Source organism: Meriones unguiculatus, chromosome 1 (genome assembly GCF_030254825.1).
Source record: "Meriones unguiculatus strain TT.TT164.6M chromosome 1, Bangor_MerUng_6.1, whole genome shotgun sequence".
In the NCBI taxonomy this organism is placed as follows: Eukaryota; Metazoa; Chordata; class Mammalia; order Rodentia; family Muridae; genus Meriones; species Meriones unguiculatus.
In genome coordinates this window covers 29,531,822-29,554,983 of record NC_083349.1, presented here as the reverse complement: position 1 = coordinate 29,554,983, position 23,162 = coordinate 29,531,822, and the positions used below count along the sequence as shown (strand labels likewise).

General features: G+C 40.7%; 1 protein-coding gene across 2 annotated transcripts; it reads right to left on the bottom strand.

Moving 5' to 3' along the window:
* Positions 1-320: 320 nt before the first annotated feature.
* LOC110548102 (membrane-spanning 4-domains subfamily A member 4A-like) lies at positions 321-22,909 on the bottom strand. Of its 2 annotated transcripts, XM_021636120.2 has the most exons (8): positions 22,732-22,909; positions 20,066-20,399; positions 16,827-16,986; positions 7,982-8,110; positions 7,375-7,431; positions 5,538-5,708; positions 2,937-3,038; positions 321-700 (listed from the first exon to the last, which is right to left on the bottom strand). In XM_021636120.2, exons 2-8 carry the CDS (start codon positions 20,113-20,115, stop codon positions 581-583), a joined length of 789 nt encoding a protein of 262 aa, XP_021491795.2. In that variant the 5' UTR covers positions 20,116-20,399; positions 22,732-22,909; the 3' UTR covers positions 321-580. The 2 variants fall into 2 exon arrangements, with proteins under 2 accessions (XP_021491795.2, XP_021491796.1); XM_021636121.2 differs by lacking the exon at positions 20,066-20,399.
* Positions 22,910-23,162: the final 253 nt, after the last annotated feature.

The window sequence follows — 23,162 nt, the reverse complement described above, 5'->3', positions numbered from 1 at the left end:
TGCTGAAGTACACTCGCTTGGACACATGCAAACATTGACTCTGTTATTTTGTGCAAAGAAATAGGACCCAAAGAAGAAACAAAATTCATGTTTCTGCACTTCTTGAGGAAAAAAATACATCCCTTAATTAAAAAACAAACAAACAAACAAACAAACACAAAGTTAGACAAACTGAAAGAGCATTAGACAAAGTAGCAGAAATATGGAGTTTGTGTGAAAAATATCATATGTTCAAAACCATCCCATCTGTTTGCAGTCTTTTTTTGCTTACTTAAAATACTATTAGAAGGCAGGAAGGATGAATAAAACATGTGCACGTGTTATTTAGCCAGTAGATGGCTGGTTTATTTATTATGTTCTGATACTCTTATGGAGAACCAGTGAAATGATCTGCCAACTTCCTGGAGAAACATGAGAATGTCATTTGAATTCTACACACACACACACACACACACACACACACACACACACTCATACAGACACAGGCACACATACACTCATGCATGCACGCACACACATGGGCACATGCATCAGAGATGGAGTCTGGTGCTTTCCCATGTGTGGTTATTGAAAAGAAAAATCAGTGCAGATTTTCTGGAACATTTTTCTCTTGGTGTGCTGATGGCACCAAACCTTCTCGAAGTGATTTCGGATATGCTGTTTCTGCCGTGGGAGGACTTGGTGGCATAATTATCACAACCTGTAAAGTTAATCAGATGTCATTGTGTCATTCACAGGTCCTCAGGGACTCCTTTTACCCACATAGTGTCATCACTACCAATGTTCACCCTGTCACTACAGAATTTAATCTCACATCAATCACGGATTTCTCAGGCATCCCTTGATCAGGCTGTAAGTAGGGGGCACATTCAGTTGGAAAAATTTGCTCTTTAGAAGCTCCTGGGTGCTGCTGAGTCTTAGAGTGTAACAATCTGAGTGTGAGTGAGAGTATCAGTGAGTGTGCTTATAATGGTGTTTTACACCGAATACAGAGCTCTTTTCCCCAAGTGTTTTGCCAGGGATGATGGAAGAAACATACACCAGTCATGACTTGGTTGCCATGCAAAAAGCACGAGGATGAGTGGACTGGCTCAGAGTGGCAGGAAGCGCCCTGGGAATGTGGAGAGTGTTCATCCGTGTTCTGAAAAGTCATGTGACATGGAGTTTGAGAGGAATGGTTGAATATTCCAGAGAATATGAGGCTTGGACTATATACTAGGTGCTATTGCATGTCTAGACTCAGAAAGCACGAGGCCAACCCTTCTCAGTTTTACTACTGTTGTAGAGTTCACAAGAAGCACAGACTTTCGTATAGTAAGGGAAGGGGCTCTAGCCAGCTTGAACATAGCCAAATGGCTCCGGCAGGCCTTGCCCTTCTCCCCCATTCCCTTCTGTCTTGTTAAAAACTGTTCAGATTATATTCCTAAAGCCTGCCACCACGGTCCATGCTCTTACTTGGTCACTTCTCCCTCCTGGGGCTGACTTCCACGGTCCTCTATTAAAGTATTGAGGTCCAGCAATCAAAAGCCCCCTTTGGCTCACCTAATTAACATATCTAATTAAATTAAACACCTCATTCTAACACGGGGTTTCCCTTGTGCCTTTGTAAATTGCCATTTTCCTATGTGCCACATCTGTCCCCTCTCTATTCAGAGGCAAGCCTTTGTCTCCTCCCACATGACAAATACCCCTTACCCCTCTCTCTTGTTCCTTCCCTTACTCTCTTTTCCTCTATCTTCTGTCATTGTCACTTATTCGCTGACCTTTGTCCCTCTGGGGCAAATAGATCTCCTTTGTGCTGAGAACTTGGGGTTTCCTGAGCTGATCTTTTCAGTAAGTACTAAGGTCTGAAGGGTATGAAGGAGTTTGCCTATCCAGAAGTACTTCATCAGTCAATGAAATCACAAAAACTTCAATAATGCCCAAGTGACTTGCAACTCTAGGACCTTAAATTGAAAACCCAGTATAAGCTTTGTTATGATCTAGTCCAATGCTCTTCTTTAGATTGAGCCTGTTGGTGGTGTTTCCTGGGAGGTCTCAGAAAGAGAGATGAAAGGATAAAGATGGGCACCCAATGACCTTATCATTTTATTATTACTTTATTATTGGTTGTGAGTCCTGTCCATCCCTGGGCCTCTGGGCAATGAGATTATTGAGCAACTATGGGATTTTACTAGCCTCTAACTCACTCTTGAGTTTTCCATACTTAGAGAACACAATGGTCACACTCCTGCCCTACTTCTCTGTCTCTTTTCTCGTTCTCCACCATGTGAGATTGTCTTCCTGATCAGCAACCAGAAGGATCTGCTACAAGTATCAGGGGAAGACAATGCCCAGGTGGATATCAAGTGACAGAGAAGTCTTATCCCTGATGATTTTTCAGTAGCCAGGGAAGGTTTCTGGGATTAAAAAAAAAAAAGTGGAGTAAATCTTGAACACTTTGTGGATTTCTAAGATGTGGACTGTTCTCTGGTTTGGACTCTAAGGCAATGTCACTTGCAAGAAAAAGGAGGGTAAAACTATACTACTTTGAACAAAATTTTTAAAAAATCCTAGATGGCTCTCAGTGACCCTCTCCCTTGAGTGTGGATGAGACCGTGAATAAAATAGGGTCCTGTGAGTAGGTCATAGATCAGTTGAGTCATTTAACAACAACAATATTTAAATGAACCTGTTCAAATTGTGTGAACCCAAATGAACTCAAGACATGGGTTCCCTTGGTATCTTCAAAGAAGTATTCTGTCATAATCTCTATACTACAGAGGATGTGAATTCTGTCACATGACTATATAAGGGAATCTGAAGCTTCAGAGCCCATTCTTCACCCACGGGAGCCGAGAGGTAATTATGGAGAATTATGTTAAATTTCTTTGTGTGATTTATTGCAGAGCGACAGAAAACATGAAGAGCATATTCAAATGAAAGCCAAAACTTACCTCACCGGGGTTACAGCACATCACTCTGCATCCAAAGGCAGAGAGGGACACAGCGATGCAGAATTCCAGCACACTTAGAATGACTATCACAATATCCAGACCCTGCCAACAATTCATAACACAGGCATGTGAAGAGTCGTCATCAAATCACATGTTTTAAACATTTCTGCACTGAAAGGGCCCGAGAGTGTGAGAACACGGCTTCTGACACAGCCCAATCCTTTGCCCATTCCCAGTTCTCTAAAGGTCGCATATTCTGTCACTTCTTGAAGCACATGTATTAGTTTAAGCCCTATGAAACTGTGACCTTCCTAGGCCACCTGTAGCTTAGTCTTGCTCATTTTATGTGGTACAGTTCAGTTATTTCACACGGTAAGATCTCTATCTGCTCCTTCTTACGATGGACTCACCTTTTCTGACCTCTTTGGTTATAATCACATGCTTGATAATGTGTGTTTTTCTCCCAAGAAGATGAAAACTTTTTGAACTAAAAGAGCTGTTTCTTAACTCTCACAGTACTAACCCTAAGACCTCACATAAAGTATGTGCCCCACGGCCTTGGGATGGCTTGGTGGGTAAAATGCTTTGTTTAAGCATGAGGACCAGAGGTCAGATGCAGAGCACCCACATAAATGTCAGGTAGGCATGATGGCATGTGTTCAATCCCCACAAACAGACAGGGGGTTTTTGGAACAAGAAGAATAGCTAGACAAACTGAATCTGAAAGCTGTGGGTTAAAGTGGAGAGCAATCAAGAAAAATTTCACACACAACACACACACACTCACACACATGTATTGGCACAGACACTTAGAAGAACATGAATACATATTTGCATGCACCCCCCACACAAACACAACATGCAAAAATGTGTGTGTGTGTGTTTCACAGTTTGTGAAATTATGCCACTTGTGCCCAGGTATTCACACTTGGCACTTCAAGCTTATGGAGGTCATCTGACATAAAATGAAGCAGCGCGCACACACACACACACACACACACACAAAGACTTACACAATTCAGAAGATTTTATGACCTTAACTAGAAGATGGCTGTTTGCAATGAATGAAGGTTCCATTATATAATGTGAAGAAAGCAGCTACGGAGCTTAGAGCAAACCAGGGCTACTTTAAGCACGAACTATTATGTGAGGTCACAGGCTCCATAGCAAAAAAAAAAAAAAAAAAAAAAAAACAAACCCATCCTGCACAGCTGTACATTTCAGAGCTGAGTTTGTATCACTACACTCTGGGTGTCTACAAGGTAACACACCTTCAGATACAGCAAGCAAAATTCTTAATCAGAATAACTACAGAGAATAGGTGGGTTATAGGAAGGAGATTCCAGGTCTTATTTTTGCCAGTTTCTGGGTGACTTTAGAAAACTGCTCCATCACTAAACACTTGTATCTCATTTTCATTAAGTAGCTGGAGATTAAATTGTTTACTCTAAAGACTTTTTAAATGCTCAAGGGAGTAATTAGTTATCAACGTCCCTCAGGCAAATGTTTTGGTGTAAATAAATAGGGCTCAAGATTCATGAACTTTAACTTGGAATTAAAGACATTGCAGTTTATTCTGCATAAGAAGTGGAGATTTTCTTATTTATTTATTTATTCATTTATTTTTTTACAATTCATTCACTTTGTACCCTGGCTGTAGCACCCTTCCTCATCTCCTCCCAGTCCTGCCCTTTCCTTCTGCCTCCCCTCCCCTTCCCTAGTCCACTGAAAGTGGGAGTCCTCCTCCACTACCATCTGACCTAAGCCTATCCAGTCTCATCAGGATTGTCAGGATTGCCTGGATCCTCTTCCTCTGTGGCCTGACAAGGCTGCCCCACTAGGGGGAAGTGATAAAAAGAGCAGGCAACCAAGTTCATGTCAGAGACTGCTCCTGCTCCCCTTACTAGGAAACCCACATGAAGACTCAGCTGCCTGTGGGCTGTATGTGAGCAGCAGGTCTGGGTCCTCTCCATGCATAGTCCTTGGTTAGTGTATCAGTCTCTGCAGGACACCCTGGGCCCAGATATTTTTTGGCTTTGTTGATCTCCTTGGTAGCTCTTATCCCCTCTGGGTCCTTCTATTCCCCACCCTCCCCTTCCATAAAATTCCCTCTCCCAAAGTTTGGCTGTGAGTCTCTGTAGCTGCTTCAATCCCCTGCTGGGGGGGGGGGGTGTTTATCAGAGAACATTTATATAGAATAACCATACTTAAATCCACAGACCTAAAGAAGCTAAATAACGAGGGCCAAGGGAGGATGTTTAATTCTCAATTGGAAGGGTGAACAGAATAGATAGTGGAAGTGGTGGAAAAGAGGGAACAGGACAGACACCTATCACAGTTGTCCTCTGAAAGGAGTGAGAATGTCGATTCCCTGTATTTTCCTCTCTTTTGCTCTCACTGTACACGGGAGTGTAATAGTGGGAGATGTGAATTAGTGTGAATGAGATGTGACTCTCATTCTTAAATGATCAATCTATTTCTCTTTGTTTCCTAACTTCTGAAGGTGATTCTACAATGGAGGAGTGTTTCTCCTGGTTTGTCTGAATCAGTTTGCCCCGGTCTTGCTTCAACCATAACTCCATGAAAATAGAAACTACGCACCATTAAAATGAACATGGCCATGTAACAGTTTTCTGCTGAGCTTTCTGATGAGCTTCTATATGTACAGCCATAAAAAAAGAAAGAGAAAATGCCTGGGCTCAGTGAAGTGATTACAATCCCTGAGAAGGCAAACACGGAGCTGGTGATGTTCAAGCCAAGGCTGCTGCGAACCTAGAAGGAATGACATTGATTAACCCAGAATCCTCAAGTATTTCCCCACCCTTCAGTTTAAACTCTTCAATTCCTTCCTTACACATTTCATCCTCATTATTTTGATTAATTCGAAAGTTTCCTAATTTGTCTCTGTCATTGTTTTCAACTCAAATCTCTTGTTAAAACAAAAAGGTGGATGTCATTTATAAAATTAACTCTTTCAGTGCACCCTTCCAGACACATGAAGCTTTTCTCATAGAGGGGATTTCAAAACGATTACACTTTTAAAGTAAGTTTATCTATTTAGTTTTGGATGTGTGTGCCTGTAGGGGTCAAAGAACTTGGGGAGTTTGCGCTCTCCTCCCACCATGTTTGAGGTCTGAGGTCTATTTTTATTTCTGAAGCTGCATGGCCCAGCTAGCCTCCTGTGTGTCCTGGGACTCAAACTCAGGTTGTCAGGTTTGTGTGGCAATCCCCTGCTGAACCATCTCCCTGGCTTGTCTGTTATACAACTGCTGCAGATCTCTGTGTTGGTCTTTTACCATTCCCTGCTACAAGGCTCCCTGACCCATTTCTTTTGTTTGGATAAATGCTGCTAGCCTCTTGTGGCCCTGCTCATTTTGTATTTCTTTTTCCTCTGGTATTTACTCCTTTCTGCAGTTCTCTTCTATTATTGAAAGTATATCAGCTTATTATAAGGAGCAAAACTTCCCAGGAAAGTGTGAGAGGTTAGGTGAGAGTGTGGCATGGTGGGAATATGCTAATGGTCACAGGGGGTTATGTTGGGAGATTTGGAAATGTCGTACTGATCACATTAGTACTAATCACATTAGTTTGATGTTTCTCCTTTGAATAAGGAAAATGGAAGTATGGTCCTAGTTAGTGTCAAGTTTGTTGAGAGTTTTGGATTGGGGTCTTTCTCTTGGCTTTGTGACAGATATCCTGGCATGTTAAATTTTAAATTTGTCTTTTCCTGAGAATAACTCATTATGAACTTCTTCTTCTTCTTCCTCTTCTTCTTCTTCTTCTTCTTCTTCTCCTCCTCCTCCTCCTCCTCCTCCTCCTCCTCCTCCTCCTCCTCCTCCTCCTCTTCTTCCTCCTCCTCCTTCTCCTCTTTCTTCTTCTTCCTTTCTGGTTTCTGGTTTTTGGTTTTTCAAGTCAGGATTTCTCTGTGTAGCCTCGGCTGTCCTAGATTCACTTTGTGGACCAGGCTGACCTCAAACTCCCAGAGATCCGCTTGTCTCTGCCTTCCTGAGTGCTGAGATTACAGATGTGCACCACTGCACCTGGTTTCATTGTGAACTTCTTTTGTGAATTTTCAAAATCTTTTCTGGTTATAGTTAGAACACACATTTTGACCAATCAGTCAATAAATGCTACATCACCTAAATGTTTAGGGCCATGGGTATGAACAATAAGCTTCAAGGTAGATTTGATTCCCCATCCTTGACTTCTTTTTCTCCCAAATTCTCCATATCTGTACCAAGTCTCCCTGAAAATCACTGTGACACCTCAGATCAGGACTTATCTCAGCCACAAACTCTTCTTTGTTTCTTTTTTTCTCTCTCTCTCTATCTCTTCTTTCTCTTTCTTTCTTTCTTTCTTTCTTTCTTTCATCATGGCAGTAAGTATACTTTTATTACATTTCTTTTTTGAAACCAGAATGACATTTGGAAAAACTCACCCAACCTTTCGTAGTTCTTCTCCCCGCTACAATTGAAAATGACCCTGAAATAATAAACTAGAAACAAGAGGTGGAAATCCAGGTTAAAATACTTTATACATTATTGGAATTATAACATACTGAAACCTACTCCTAAAGTTGATATATATGTGAAACATACCATCTTAAAAGGACCATAAAAGTTAGCAAACTCCCCCCTTTCCAAGAAACCAAAAAAGTTCTACCATAATTCTCTGGTATATATCATCAATGTTTTAAATTCTTGACAATTTCATGCATGTATATATTGAATGATGGTTATTTTGCTTCCCCACCTCATTATCCTCTCTCATTTCCCCTCTCTGACTGAAGCTCTTTGTCCCAATAATTTAAAAATACAAACACACACACACACACACACACACACACACACAAAGGGGGAGGAATGAAAGAGGGTAGTGAGGGAGGAGATATAAGCACAGCATAGTATATGCTAATATTTTATTGCCTATTTTTAAAAACAAACAAAAGAGATAAGAACGCTCTAATAAATAGTAAATAATAAAATAAATAAATTCATAAACAATGTTATGCTACACCCAATTATAGCATAAGATATGCAACTCACCATCAGGGACCCCCAAATCGGGTACCCTATGAACACTGAAATAGGGATTGGGTGATCGAATGGCATGGAGGCGATTATCATTGTGATTCCTATGGCAAGGTTCATGAGGGCAATCACAATCTGCACAACCTAGAGAGAACAGCAAAGAAATAAGAACAGGTCGTTTACCACAAATGTGTGCCCAGGTCACCGCTTACACAGCCACTAAGTTATTGTCATTCTCTATCTTTGATACACTAGGATGAAGTTCCGGATAATCGCCTCCTGTTTTTGGTTTTTCTTTTGTTTTGTTTTGCCCACGTAACTGTGGATCTAATAACCTATCAAAGTTTCCCAGGAAAGATACTATCATTATGCCAATAATTTTACAGTTAGGAGGGATATCCCCAACCCTGCCCCGAGGTGCACTTCCTAATACTCGGGACGATACTTCCACAGCTCCTCAGTTTAGTCGCATGTTTGGACACGAGTGACCCAGGGATTGGTAAATAATTATTCTGGCAAGAAGAAGTAACTTGAAGAAATGTAATTAGTAATAGAGTGAAGAAAAGGAAGAGTCAGTAGAGCATTATCTTAGGATCTGGGACCTGAGGAAAGAAGTTTTAATAAAGTGCCCTAAAAAAATGGGAGAGTCCATTCATGTTTAAAGTATTGGAGAGATCATGGATACAAGGCACATACTTAAACATAGTAAAGGCAATATACAGCAAGCCTACAGCCAACAACAAACTTAATGGAGAGAAACTTAAATCAATCCCACTGAAATCAGGGACAAGACAAGGCTGCCCACTCTCTCCATATCTCTTCAACATAGTACTTGAAGTCCTAGCCAGAGCAATAAGACAACTAAAGGAGATCAAGGGGATACAAATCGGAAAGGAAGAGGTCAAAGTGTAACTATTTGCAGATGATATGATAGTATACATGAGTGACCCCAAAAATTCAACCAGAGAACTCCTTCAGCTGATAAACACCTTCAGCAAAGTGGCTGGATACAAAATCAACTCAAAAAAATCAGAAGCCCTCCTGTATACCAAAGACAAAAGGGCCGAGAAAGAAATTAGGGAAACAACACCCTTCACAATAGCCAATAATAACATAAAGTACCTTGGGGTGACACTAACCAAGCAAGTGAAAGACCTGTTTGAGAAAAACTTCAAGTCTCTGAAGAAAGAAATTGAAGAAGATATCAGAAGATGGAAAGATCTCCCGTGCTCATGGATTGGTAGGATTAACATTGTGAAAATGGCCATCCTGCCAAAAGCAATCTACAGATTCAATGCAATTCCCATCAAAATACCAACTCAATTCTTTTCAGACCTTGAAAAAAAGATTTTCAGCTTCATATGGAGAAACAAAAAACCTAGAATCTCCAAAACAACCCTATACAACAACAGATCATATGGAGGTATCTCCATTCCCGATCTCAAGCTGTACTACAGAGCAATAGTAATAAAAACTGCATGGTATTGGCATAGAAACAGAAAGGAGGATCAATGGAACCGAATTGAAGACCCAGAAATAAACCCACGTACTTATGAATACTCAATTTTTGACAAAGCAGCCAAAACCATTCAATGGAAAAAAGATAGCATCTTCAACAGATGGTGCTGGTCTAACTGGATTTCTACATGCAGAAAAATGAAAATAGATCCACATTTATCACCCTGTACAAAACTAAAGTCCAAGTGGATCAAAGACCTCAACATAAAACCAGATACGCTAAATCTGTTAGAAGAAAAAGTAGGGAACAGCCTAGAACTCATTGGCACAGGAGACAACTTCCTGAACAGAACTCCAACAGCACAGGCTTTAAGAGCAACAATCAACAAATGGGACCTCATGAAACTGAAAAGCTTCTGTAAAGCAAAGGACACCATCATCAAAACAAAACGACTGCCTACAGATTGGGAAAGAATCTTCACCAACCCTCTATCTGACAGAGGGCTAATATCCAGTATATATAAAGAACTAAAGAAGCTGAAAAGCAGCAAAACAAGTAATCCAATTAAAAAATGGGGAATGGAGCTAAACAGAGAATTCTCTGTAGAGGAATATCGAATGGCAGAGAAACACTTAAAGAAATGCTCAACGTCATTAGCCATTACGGAAATGCAAATCAAAACAACCCTAAGATTTCACCTTACACCCATCAGAATGGCCAAGATGAAAAACACAAATGACAACACATGTTGGAGAGGTTGTGGAGAGAGGGGAACCCTCCTCCATTGCTGGTGGGAATGTAAACTGGTACAACCACTTTGGAAGTCAATCTGGCGCTTTCTCAGACAATTAGGAATAGCGCTTCCTCAAGACCCAGCTATACCACTGCCAGGCATATACCCAAAATTTGCTCAAGTACACAATAAGGACATTTGCTCAACCATGTTTGTAGCAGCTTTATTTGTTATAGCCAGAACCTGGAAACAACACAGATGTCCATCAACGGAGGAATGGATACAGAAATTGTGGTATTTTTATACAATGGAATACTACTCAGCAATCAAAAAGGAGGAAATCATGAAATTTGCAGGCAAATGGTGGGATCTAGAAATGATCATTCTGAGTGAAGTATCCCAGAAGGAGAAAGACAAACATGGAATATACTCGCTTATATAGACGTAAAAGATAGGATAAACATAATGAAATCTATACATCTAAAGAAGATAATCAAGAAAGCCGACACGGGGTATGATGATCTATCCTCATTTAGAAAGACAAATGGGATATGCATTGAACATATGACAGGAGTCTACCGCAGAAAGCATCTGAAAGACGCTACCTAGCAGTGCTCCAAAATAGATACTAAGACTCACAACCAAACCTTCGGCAGAGTGCAGGGAATCATATGAAAGAAGGGGAGTTTGATGTGGAAAGGATAGGAGCTCCACAAGGACCAAACGTATCTGGGCACAGGGTCTTTTCTGAGATGGAAACTCAACCAAAGACCATGAGAGGATAAAACCTAGAACCTCTGCTCGGATGTGACCCGCGATAGCTCAGTAATCAATTGGTTTCCCATAGTAAGGGGAACAAGGACTATTTCTAACAGGAACTCAATGACTGGCTCTTTGACCTCCCGAGCTCCCAAGGGAGGAGCAGTACTGTTAGGCCACAGAGGAGGACTTTGCAGCCAGTCTTGAAAATACCTGACAAAAGGGAGTCATATGAAAGGGGAGGGGTCCTCCCCTATTAGTGGACTTGGAAAGGGGCAGGGAGGAGATGAGGGAGGGAGGGTGGGATTGGGGAGGGAATGAGGGATACAGCTGGGATACAGAATTAACAAAATGTAACTAATGAGAAAAATAAAATTATGGAGGAAAAAAATGGGAGAGTCTAGGGCTGGAGAGATGACTCAGCAGTCAAGTGTCCGTATTGCTCCTGCAGAAGGCCCGAGTTCTGTTCCCAGCACCCACATCTGAAGACTCATAACTACCAGTAACTCTAAGATGCTTTCTTCTGGAACACATACACACACACACACACACACACACACACACAATAAATCTGTTTTTAAAATGCGGCATTATATAACAAATAGTCTCAGACCAGGTATGGTGGTACACGCCTGTAATCTCAGCACTCAGGGAGGCAGAGGCAGGAGGATTTCTGTGAGTTCAAGGCCAGGCTGGTCCACAAAGTTAATTCCAGGACAGCCAGGGCTGTTACACAGAAAAACCTTGTCTCTAAAAACCAACAATAAAAAAACAAACAAACAAACAAACAAACAACAAAACCAGTCTCACTACACTAGAATAAACAAAAAGAATGGAAACTTGTAAAAACTTGGGAGATTCGGTATAGGGAATATATAGCAGTGAGTAATGTATATTAGCACAATGTATATGTTTTTTTAAAAGATGACAGATCTAAAATTAGCTACTCAGCTATTAAAAATAAAGACATCACGCAATTTGTAGGCAAAGGAATGAGACTAGAAAAGATCTTCCTGAATGAGGAAACACAGACTCAGAAGGACATGCATGGTATGTAGTCACTTATAAGTGGATATTAGCCATAAAGAACAGGTTAACCATTACACATTCCACAGACCCAGAGAAGCCAGGTGTGCAGGGCCCAACAGAGGATCCTCGAAGCTCACTCAGAAAGTGAAATGGAATACACGATAGAAGGGGATGGAGGGAAGGAACTGAGTGAAAGAGGTGGTCACGGGGAAAGGAGGTTGGGGATCAGGTGTGGGGAGGCAGATGAGATGGAGTAGTTGGGAAGATGAGGAGAGAGAACAAAAATTGGTGGGGGCCATCTCTGTGATAGGGGAGGCTCCCTGGAGTCTGTGGGCATGATCCTAGCTGAGACTCCTAGCAGCGGGGGATATGGAACCTGAAGTCAGCACCTCCTGTAGACAGGGGGTAATCCCGTTGAAGGGAGGACACCAACCCATCCTTAAAACCTCCGACCAAAAATTTGACTTGCCTATAGGTGGTGTAGGGATGAAGATGGAGCAGAGATTAAGGGAATGGCAACCAATGACTGGCCCAACTTAAGACCCACTCCACAGGAGAGAGCCAACCTCCGACACTATTAATGATACTCTGCTATGCTTGCAGAAAGGAACCTAGAATAACTGTCTTCTGAGAGGCTTTATCCCACAGCTGATGGATAAAGAGACCCACAGCTGAGCAATGGGTGTAGCTCGAGGAGTTACATGGGAGAGTGAAAGGAAGGACAGAGGAAGCTAGAGGAGTCAAGGACACCACAAGAAACCTACAGAGTAAACTAACTTGTGTCCATGGGGCTTCACAGAGACCAAACCACCAACCAAAGAGTATACCTGGGCTGAATGTAGGCCCCTGGGCTGCTCTGTCTGGCCTCAGTGGGAGAGAAGGGCCTTAGCCCTGATGCAAATAGGTGTGCCAGGGCAGGAGCCTCGCATAACTTTCTTCTGAGAGGCTGTATCCAACAGCTGATAGAAACAGATGCGGAGACCCAAAGCCAAACAACAGGCTGAGCTGAGTTTTGTGGAGGAGTGGGAGGAAGGAATTACAGAGTCAGATGGGTCAAGGACACTACAAGAAGACTCACAGAGTCAACTAACCTAGTCCCATGAGGGCTGGCTCACAGAGACTGAACCACCAACCAAAGATTATACCTGGGCTGGATGTGGGCCCCCTACACATGTGCAGCAGGTGTGCAGCCTGGTCATCATGTGGGTCCCCTTACAATGGGAGTAGGGTCTGTCTCTGACTCTGTTGCCTGCCTTTGGATCCATTTCCCCTAGCTGGGCTGCCTTGGCTGGCCTCAGGGAGAGAGGATGTGCTTACTCCTGTTGTGACTTGAGGTGCCAGAGTGGGTTGGTACCCCTTAGGGGCATCCCCTTCTCTAAAAAGAAGAAGGGTGAGCATGGGGAGAGGGTGGCATGAGGGTGAGACTGGGAGGAGAGGAGGAAGGAGGCTGAGATCAAGCTATGATTAAGTAAGTAAGTAAGTAAGTAAAATAAATAAATAAATAAAATTAACTACCTAAGCTCTCATCTTTGGAAACTCAAGAAAGAGCAAATCAAAGGAAACAGAAGGAAAAGTAAATTTTGGAATTGGAATCAAGCATTTGGTAGAATTTACTTCTGAAATCTGCATCTGTTGCTTTCTACTTTAGAATATTACTAATTCATCAGTTTTGAGTTTTGGCACAGTGTTTTCAAACAGTTCTCCATTTCATCTGTGTTAACTATTTGTAGACTTGGGAAGTGAAAATAAGAAACCAACAGACCAAAACAAAAATCTACAGTTATGTTTTTCATTGAAGAGAAACAATAAAAATTATTATCCGTTAGCCAGGCTAGATAAGAAAATACACTGAGATTACCCATTAGAATATCAGAAACTGTGCAACTCAGATGGCCCTGGTTAAAGAGAATGAGTCACAGAAGATACAGCCCCAGGAAATGGATTGGCATGATGATGGAAGATGAATTTAATAGGAAAAAGGGAGGCAATATAGTGGGAAAGAGAGAATAATTACAACATACTATGTATTTGTATAAAATTATCAAGTGACAAAATAATCTATAAAAATGATAGGAAAAAAGAAATTATTGAAGGAGTACTATTACAGAATCAATGGACATTTAAAAAATAGAAAAACATCTGAAAAATCTGAGTCTGCAAATTTAGTAAGCACAGATGAAATGGAGAACTTAAAAACAGAATGTGCCAAAAATCTGAATGGGCTGATGTCTTTAAATAAAATAAAGCAACTGTTCGTAATATTCTAAAATAGAAGGCACCAGACAGGTGAAAAAAATTCAGAAGTGAATTCTACCAAGTGCTTAACAACAACAATGAAAAATACATATCTTTCCATTAAACTCTGTGGCCACATTTCTAATAAACATATACACTAAAATACTCAAATATTAACAAGCTGAAAGTAACGATGTGTGAAAGAACATACACCATGACTAAGTGCCTATGCCAAGTTTTTAAAAATTGATTAAGCCTTAAATCGTCAATCTAATCTACCAGGTAAAAACTTTAAATCATTTAACAGCAAATGCAGAAGCCACATTACACAAAATCCAATAAACCTGTAAAGTCTTCCCCAACATGACTTCCCAAACATGAGCCTAACAGGGACAATGATAGACATCCGAAACTTCAAAGCCTCAACCCTCCATAAAGAACTGCAGACAGCCAAGGGATGCTCAGAGTGGGAAAGAGTCTTCCTTGGTGAGGAGCACACCAACTGTACCAAATGGTCACCCCTGAGAGCACAATGGCAAGTAACACACCGAGTAACAGACTGAGCAGGTTACGTGTAAGAACATATATTTGGATATACATATATGTGTGTAACAACAATCAATAAAAATAGGAGGTCATGAATTTGAAAGAGAGCAAGGTGCGGTATATGGGAAAGGGAAAGGGGAAATGATGTGATTATATTATAATCTCAAAAATAAAAGCAAAATTGAAATGGCTAAAATTTATCATATGAATGTGTTAAGTCTGTCAAATAAAATATGGAAGTAGCATACCTAGGTACCACTACTTGGTATTTGCTATGTATAACTCTGACAAAGTACACAGAAAAATCTACAAGGAAAACTGTAAACCTCTGATGGTGTAAGTTTCCAAAGTATGAGGAGATACTACACTCCATGTTCATGGATAAAAAGACAATATTGTAAAAGATGACAATTCTTCTCACCTTCGTACACAAATTTAATGAAACTCAAAATTCCGGTAATCTATGTTATAGTTCTCAAAACTTGACATCGGCCTGGGCTTCTACATAGAGAGTCCCAGGCCAGCATGGGGTGCATGGTAGCTGTGGAGCCACGGGAACTCTCACCACTGCTGTCTGAAATACTCAAGATGGCACAGTCCCATGAAGGGTGGGTAATCAGGCATCGTCTTTGGAAACTGAATACAGCTTTGCAAAACGGTAGGTTTCAGATTAAGTTTGCCACACAGAGGTTCAGCCACAGGAAGCTTGGTGCCCAGAGTGGCAATGTTGAGGTAGTGGAAAATCTAAAGGGCAAGTGTGCTGGCTAGGTTTACGTCAACTTGACACAAACTATAGTCATCTGAGAGGTGGAAACCTTGACTGAGGAAATACTTCTATAAGATAGGGTTGTAAGCAAGCCTGTAGAACACTTTTAAAATTAGTGATTGATGGAGGGCGGTGCCATCCCTGGGCTGGTAGTCCTGAGAAGAAAGCAGGCTGAGCAAGCCATGGGAAGCAAGCCAGCAAGTAGCACCCATCCACAGCGTTTGTATCAGATCCTGCCTCCGGGTTCCTGCCCTGTTTGAGTTCCTGTCCTGTCTTCCTCCGATGATGGACTACAATGTGGACATGTAAACCCTTTCATCCAAAACTTGATTTTTTTTTTTTTTTTGGTGTTTTGTTGTGGCAATAGAAACCCTGACTAAGACAGCAAGAGAGATATTAGTTCTGGAATTATGGATTAAATATGAAATGTCTGCCACAGGCTCATCGTAGACTGCTTCCTTCCCCAGATAAGGGTACTATTTTGGAAAGTTCTGGAAATTTTACAGGGGATGCTTAGATGGAATAAGTAGATCACTCATTGAGGGATGGGTCTGGGTGATTAACAGTAGGTATCATTCTTTGCCCTTGCCTGTGTCTCTATAATGTTCTTGCATATCATGAGGTAACTAAACTCTTATGTCATATGTTCCTGGTACTTGAGCCAAGCCAGTGAAGTGAAGCAGCAATGGACTGACCTTCAGAAACCATCATCAAAACAAATCCTGACACAGGTCACAGTGATGCAAAATAACACACAAAACTGGTACTAGAGAAGTGATTAAACCTGGCTATGGCAGTACTTTACCTTTCAAATTGGCTAACAGAAGGAATTTGGAAAAGCTTTGAGAACTGTAAGCATTCTGAATACAGAGCTTAATTGGTGGTTCTAGAAGACCAGAACACTGACAGTAACTTTGAGTGAAGACTCAGCCCATGAAGTTTGACACGGGGTGTTGGGAACTGGACTGAAAGCTACATGTGTTATATGTTGGGGGGAATGTAGCTACAATTTCTTTATATCCTGATATTTTGAGTGAGGCTAGAGAGGAGAGCAACAGACTAATTTAGTGGAGAAAAGACAACAGACATTTGGGATACGTCATGGATCTTGCTTGCTGGCTTTTACCCAGATTTACAATGAGAATGTAAGTTAGCAGAGTATGATTTTTGTTTTTTGTTTTGTTTTGTTTTTTCAGAAGCTAAGTTCTACAAACTAAACACCAATGACTGCAAGACCATATGATGCACAATGAAGCCAGCAGGTCCCCAGCCTTGCTGTTACATTGCTCATTTGGGAACTCCCGGCACTGTTGTTCTCTCAGAATCAACATACCCCAAGGACTTTGGGTTCCCCCTTCAAGAACTTCTCTGTCATTCTTCTCCATGAATTAGAATTCACATATAAAGGCTGTCCCAGCTGCTGTGCACCATAACCAGCTTCTGGTGGGGGCTGTTCTATTCCCTGTATGGCAATCATGGTGGCAGAAATGATGCTGGAAGAAGAAATGAAACAGCGTAAATTCCTGGAAACAGGGACTGGGGAGTCTTAAATACAATATGACACAAAGAAAGCAATTGTCAAGAGAAGCAATGTGGATAGGACTGAGTTACATGTGCTAGGACCTACAAATTAAGAAAATTTCATGTCATCATTCTAGTTCATGATGTATTATTAACTCATGTGAATACCTGCATATGTCCATTTCATATTTTCTGTATGATCTATTTGTATGTGACATGTTTTGCTCTCAAGGTTTTAAAAGTTCTCGTCTCTGCTTTTGACAATTTCATTATGATAGGAGAAAAGTGTATTTGGAACACTTGTGTTTACAGAGCCTAGATTTTCATATCGCTCCTAGGACTTTGTTCTCACCAACTGTTTTAAAATTCTTTTTCTGCTGCAGAAATTTCAAAATTATCGGTTTTTAAGGTCTCAGATTTCTAAATTTTTGATTGATGTAGTCTGCTGTTAAAACTATTGTATTTTAATCCTTTTATTTGTTTGTTTGTTTATTAGAGACTGGGTTTCTTTTTTAGAAATGTATTTATTTATTTTTATTCACTTTGCATCCTTATTGTAACCCCCTCTCTCTTCCCCTCCCAGGTCCACCCTATCTCCCTCCTCTCCCTCTTCTTTTTCTCAGAAAAGGGGAGCTCCCTTTCCCATCCAGCCCAGCTCATCAAGTTGCATCAGGACTAAGCATATCCTCTTCCCCTGTGGCCTGGCAAGGCAGTCCTGCCAAGAGAAAGTGATCAAAAAGGTGTTCAACGCAGTCCCCACTTCCCTTACTAGAGGACCCACATGAGGCAGAGACAGTGAACTCAATGAAGGTGAGCCAGGCACAGGACCCAAGCCCCATTGTCCCCCATTCCGAGAAGGGCTAGGTGGCGCCAGGCCAGCACTAAGCTTGGAGATCTATCTATTGAAGTCTTCATATTCAAACTTTCCCTTTGGTTCTTTTTTGTGATATAAATCTTTGTCAACATTTTTATTCATATTGTAAATTTTCTTATTGCATTGAATTGTCTGTATTCTCTTGTATTGTGCTGAATTCCTTAGGATTATAATACGGTATGAATTTATTGTCAGACAATTCATCAATTTCTGTTCCTGTGGAGTCTGTTATTGAAGAATTAATGTGTGCCCTTGGTCATATTTCCTTAATTTTCAGTTCTTCTAATGTCCTTAAATTTGTGTCTGTTTATCTCGTGGAGGGTGTAGGGACAGCAGGGTTGTGAAGGGGGATACATATTATATATTCTCGAACAGGGATATTTCAACTTATCTATAAACGTTATCATGCCCTGAGCAGAACATCAAGTTTAAATTGGCAAAGTTAGGATAATCTCAGATCTAACACATAACAGCTAGTTCATTTTCTTTTGTGAAAATTATGAAAATCATAATAACTCTCACACACACTAACCATATTTAAAGTGTCCCCAGAGTAGAGTAACAAAAGGTAAAGGTGAGAGCGATGTGACAATCTACATTCCCTTTCTTCACAATTGACCATGTTAGAAAACTGATTTTTTAAAATCAGTAATTGTTCTTGCCTGCCCTTCATTTCCAATCAATCATTTCTTTCGAGTCTGTATTTCTTCTACTTTATCAAAGGAATTCATCATCCTATCTGACAAGCCTTAAGCATCGTCTTGTGTTCATCTGATCCTTGTATATTTAATCTTACCCTGCTTAAATAACCACGGTGGTCATTTTAAAATAGAAAACAATTTTAATTTATGTCTTATTAAGTTGCAACCCCAACCTATACTTTAAAAAAGATTCTTTTGATTTTGACTCTTTTGTTTTTGGAGTATCAAATATATTGGATATATTTCAGTTTTCCTACATCAACAATTTTATTTCTGCACTGGAGTTCTACACCCATTCAGCCACGTCGCAGAAAATTTTTACCACATCCCTTTTCTGGTCTGCCACCGTAACAAAATGTCCATTGTCATTTCTTCTTAGCGCTGTATCGCAGATGCTCTGCCTTCCTTCACACACAACTTCTTACCACACATGAGTTACTCAACCAGCAACGGTAAGGAAGCGTTTTAGAAGTCTCTGTGATTCCCACACAAGCAGAAGACAAAGACGTAATGAAAATAACAGCTGTTTCTTTTCGGTCCAGTTTAACGTGTACTTAGGTTTATTTGCTTTCCGCAACTATTTGCGGCCTTATTTTGCCAGATGTACAGTCAGAGGATTTAGAACGTGAAGATTCTATCTGACTGGAACCACTAAAACCTGAATAGATTTAGGGAGAGAGCTCCAGCCACAGAGTGTTTGCCTTGAAAGCAGAAGGACCTTTGACCGTCAGCACCCACATTAAAAAAATTAAAAAGCCAACACAGTGGCACAAGTTTGTCGTCTCTGTGCTGGAACATCAGAGAGATGGCTGGGTCACTGGTGCCTGCTGGCACACTAGTCTACCCTACTTGGAAAGTTCTAGACCATAGAGAAACCCTGTATCAAGAAAAAATAGATATACATAACCCGAGAAATGGCACTAGGGTTGTCTGCTTGTCTCCAAATACATGTCCACACACATTCATCTACATATACACCATCATTCAAACACGTGTGCACCTGTATGCATGCACACTCAAACACACAAACTAAATAAAGACTCTAGCTCCACTTGCTTCAAGTTGACTTTGGAAATCACTGTATTTGAAGGCAGGCAATTGGGCAACACGGTATTAATTTTCCAAGAGCTTTGTAGCAGATAGAGCCTCCTTCGGGAGCCCTCTCAGGGGCTAAGAGCTCCTCTCCAATGCTTATTACCCGTCCTTTGCTTCCTTGGGTTTTGGGAGCAATGTTACCTTTTACTTTCTTCCTAGTTTTTGATGAGAGATGCTTTTCGCATCCCAATGATTAATTATAGAATTGGTTATCCTGGAAAACTAAAATGACATGATCACAAAGCTTAACCATCAGTACATTTTCTTTACATTTCCAAAGGCCACCATGTCTGATAACTTCAGACAAACAGCAGCCTGTGCATCAGCAAAGCAGAGCATCCCAAGCTTGTAACCTCCATGGAATGGTAACTACCCCGTTACCTTATAGGCCTAAATAAGATTACCCATGTACGCCTACATGAGCAACCCATAAGAAGATGGCCTTCTTGATAACAGTGTCTTCTTTGATTCACTGAGTTTCAAAATCAGACTTTGTTTCTTGCTCGAACACTCAAAGGTCATAGCAAGCACTGGCTTTTTCAAGTGGCTGGCAATGAACTTGGGCACAACAGTGGTGGTTCTTGGAAAAAAGGTGGTTCTTCTACATTTGCGACTTCCCTCCTAGTTACACTGGAAGCTTCTCCATAACAGACTCTGCATCAGCAGTGACTTCTGGTACGAATCAGCATGATTCTCTGGGAAAGTGGTTCGTTTTCTGCAGATGGAGACCAATGTTCCTTATTTCTAAGGATTTGGGCTACTGAAACCACACAGCCACTCCCTGCATTCACACCGCAGAGACACGCTTTTTGACACAGGGGGAGTAATTTCCCCAAAGACAAAAAAAAAAAAGTATGTTTATGGACTAGATATCAGTGCTCCAACTTTCATATTAGCCAAAGAATTGTGTATGGACATGAGGGATAGTTCTCCAGAATGAGGAGAGATCTGCCGTGGTTTTACATTATCTATGACATTTGTGAGTCTATTGGCAACTAGAGTGTCTTTGTTTTTATCCTTAGTACAGAGGTGGAAGAACTCAGACAGCCCCAGTCCTTGTGACAGCACCAAATTCCCTGTGGATCAGCACTGCCACCAGTCATGTTGCCTCACTTTTTTATGAACATCTCTTTCATGAGTCAAAATGATCTAGAAAGAATCAGAAAGATGTTTGTAGGGTCAGTCTCTCCTAGAACAAAATTATAAAAATAAAGTGGAGATTCAACAGATTAATTATTGTTTAATTATTAATTAATAATCATTAATTAAAGCCTAAATTGTTTTTTGTACAAGATGATGGTGGTAAATGTGGAAAAAACAAACAAAAATAATAATAAAAAAATAAAACAATGATGACCTGGGATGAGAAAATCCTAGACTAAGATCCAATAAGTATGCATTATAATTCAAGTTCTTTCTTATAAAATTTCCTAGTCATTTTCCTCTTCTGGGTGTGTTCCATCTCATCTGAAGAAAGACTCACATGTTCTGGCTATTACGAATAAAGCTGCTACAAACATGGTGGAGCAAATGTCCTTCCTTATTGTGTACTTGAGCATATTTTGGATATATGCCTAGGAGTGGTATAGCTGGATCTTGAGGAAGCGCTATTCCTAATTGTCTGAAAAAGCACCAGATTGGTTTCCAAAGTAGTTGTACAAATTTATATTCCCACCAGCAATGGAGTAGGGTTACCCTTTCTCTACATCCTCTCCAGCTTGTGTTGTCACTTGAGTTTTTGATCTTAGCCATTCTGATGGGTGTCAGGTGAAATCTCAAGGTCGTTTTGATTTGTAGTTCCCTGACAGCTAAGGACGTTGAGAATTTCTTTAAATGTTTCTCTGCCATTCTATATTCCTCTACAGAGAATTCTCTCTTTAGGTCTGGACCCCATTTTTTAATTGGATTACTTGATTTGTTGCTTTTAACTTCTTGAGTTGTTTATATATTCTGGATATTAGCCCTCAGTCAGATATAGGGTTGGTAAAGATCCTTTCCCAGTCTGTCAGCTGTCGTTTTGTTCTGATGACCATGTCCTTTGCTTTACAGAAGCTTTTCAGTTTCACGAGGTTCCATTTATTGATTGTTAATCTTAGAGTCTGTGCTGTTGGTGTTCTGTTCAGGAAGTTGTCTCCTGTGCCAATGAGTTCAAGACTTTTGCTCAACCATGTTTGTAGCAGCTTTATTCTTAATAGCCAGAATCTGGAAACAACCCAGATGCCCCTCAACTGAGGAATGGATACAGAAATTGTGGTGCATTTACATAATGGAATATGACTCAGCAATTAAAAACAAGGAAATCATGAACTTTGCAAGCAAATGGTGGGATCCAGAAAAGATCACCCTGAGTGAGGTATCCCAGAAGCAGAAAGACATACATGGTATATACTCACTTATAAGTGAATATTAGACTTATAATATATGATAAACATACAAAAATCTGTACAGCTAAAGAAGCTAAGCAAAAAGGTGGACCTGGGTAAGATGATCAATCCTCACTCATAAGTGTCCTATGAGTTGTGGGCACATGGGTCAGGTCACAGTCTTTCTCAGGATTAAGCTAACTGTGTTAGACTGGGGTCTCAATCTTCACCAGTGTCACCACACTCTGCATGTGGCAGGTAGTTTCTTAAATAAGGAATTTTAAAAATAGCACATATTAGAAAAAACAAATATAGCAGAAGAAAGGACAGTCAGAATGCATGAAATGATCAAAGGTGAAGGTTGTGATTTCTTTTTTTAAGAACCAAAACAGCTAAAATTTCATACATTAAAAGAACCCACTTTTGGCTCTTATTGGCCCTTTATTTGTTTTCTTACCCACCCCCAGGAGTGTAACAAAGATTGCTTCTCAAAAGCCCTCAAAGAACATGGCTCAAAGCAAACTCTTTCTTCCCTTCTCCCAGAATGGTGGTTTGTACCATAGGACATGCTCCCCGCCCCCCTTTCCCTCTCTCGGTCTCTTCCTTATTTTGTTCCAGGTGTCCTAGAACAAGAGATGAAAAACCATCATCATAGAAGCCTAGGGAAGGTAAGTCAGCACCTACCTTTCTTCTCAACTGGAAAGCCTGTTTGTGTCAGAGGAGGTCCAGACTTAAGGAATGTGCTTCAGGTTCTTGGTTCAGATAAAATGACTTGCTCACGGCCTGTATGTCACCAAGTTTAAGTCCTGTATGTTTCTAAATAGTAAAAGTTACTGCTGAGGATCTCTGAGAAACACAACTAGTTCCCTTTTTATTAGCAGAAGTATCCGCTGATTCTGCATCCTTGGTGTGGGCATGTCACTTTTCAGAAATACTCTAGAAAAATCAGTGGTTGTCACCATCTTTCATACAAAAACAACAGCACAGCTTTCACTGGGCATATCAGTGTAAGTTCATATTTAATAGACCAAAGTTATTATCATAGCCCTTCAGTCCATTTAAAATCCCATTTCAGGCAAGGTTGATAGTGTGCCTGGAATCTCATGACCCAGGAT

Excerpts from the sequence above, each read along its gene's own strand:
- LOC110548102 (XM_021636120.2), bottom strand. The coding sequence starts at position 20,115 with ATGGGTTGCTCATGTAGGCGTACATGGGTAATCTTATTTAGGCCTATA. Across the intron at positions 16,987-20,065 it reads ATCTTATTTAGGCCTATAAG|CATCATTTCTGCCACCATGA; the intron begins GTAACGGGGTAG and ends TTCTTCTTCCAG. Across the intron at positions 8,111-16,826 it reads GGGAACCCAAAGTCCTTGGG|GTTGTGCAGATTGTGATTGC; the intron begins GTATGTTGATTC and ends TGTTCTCTCTAG.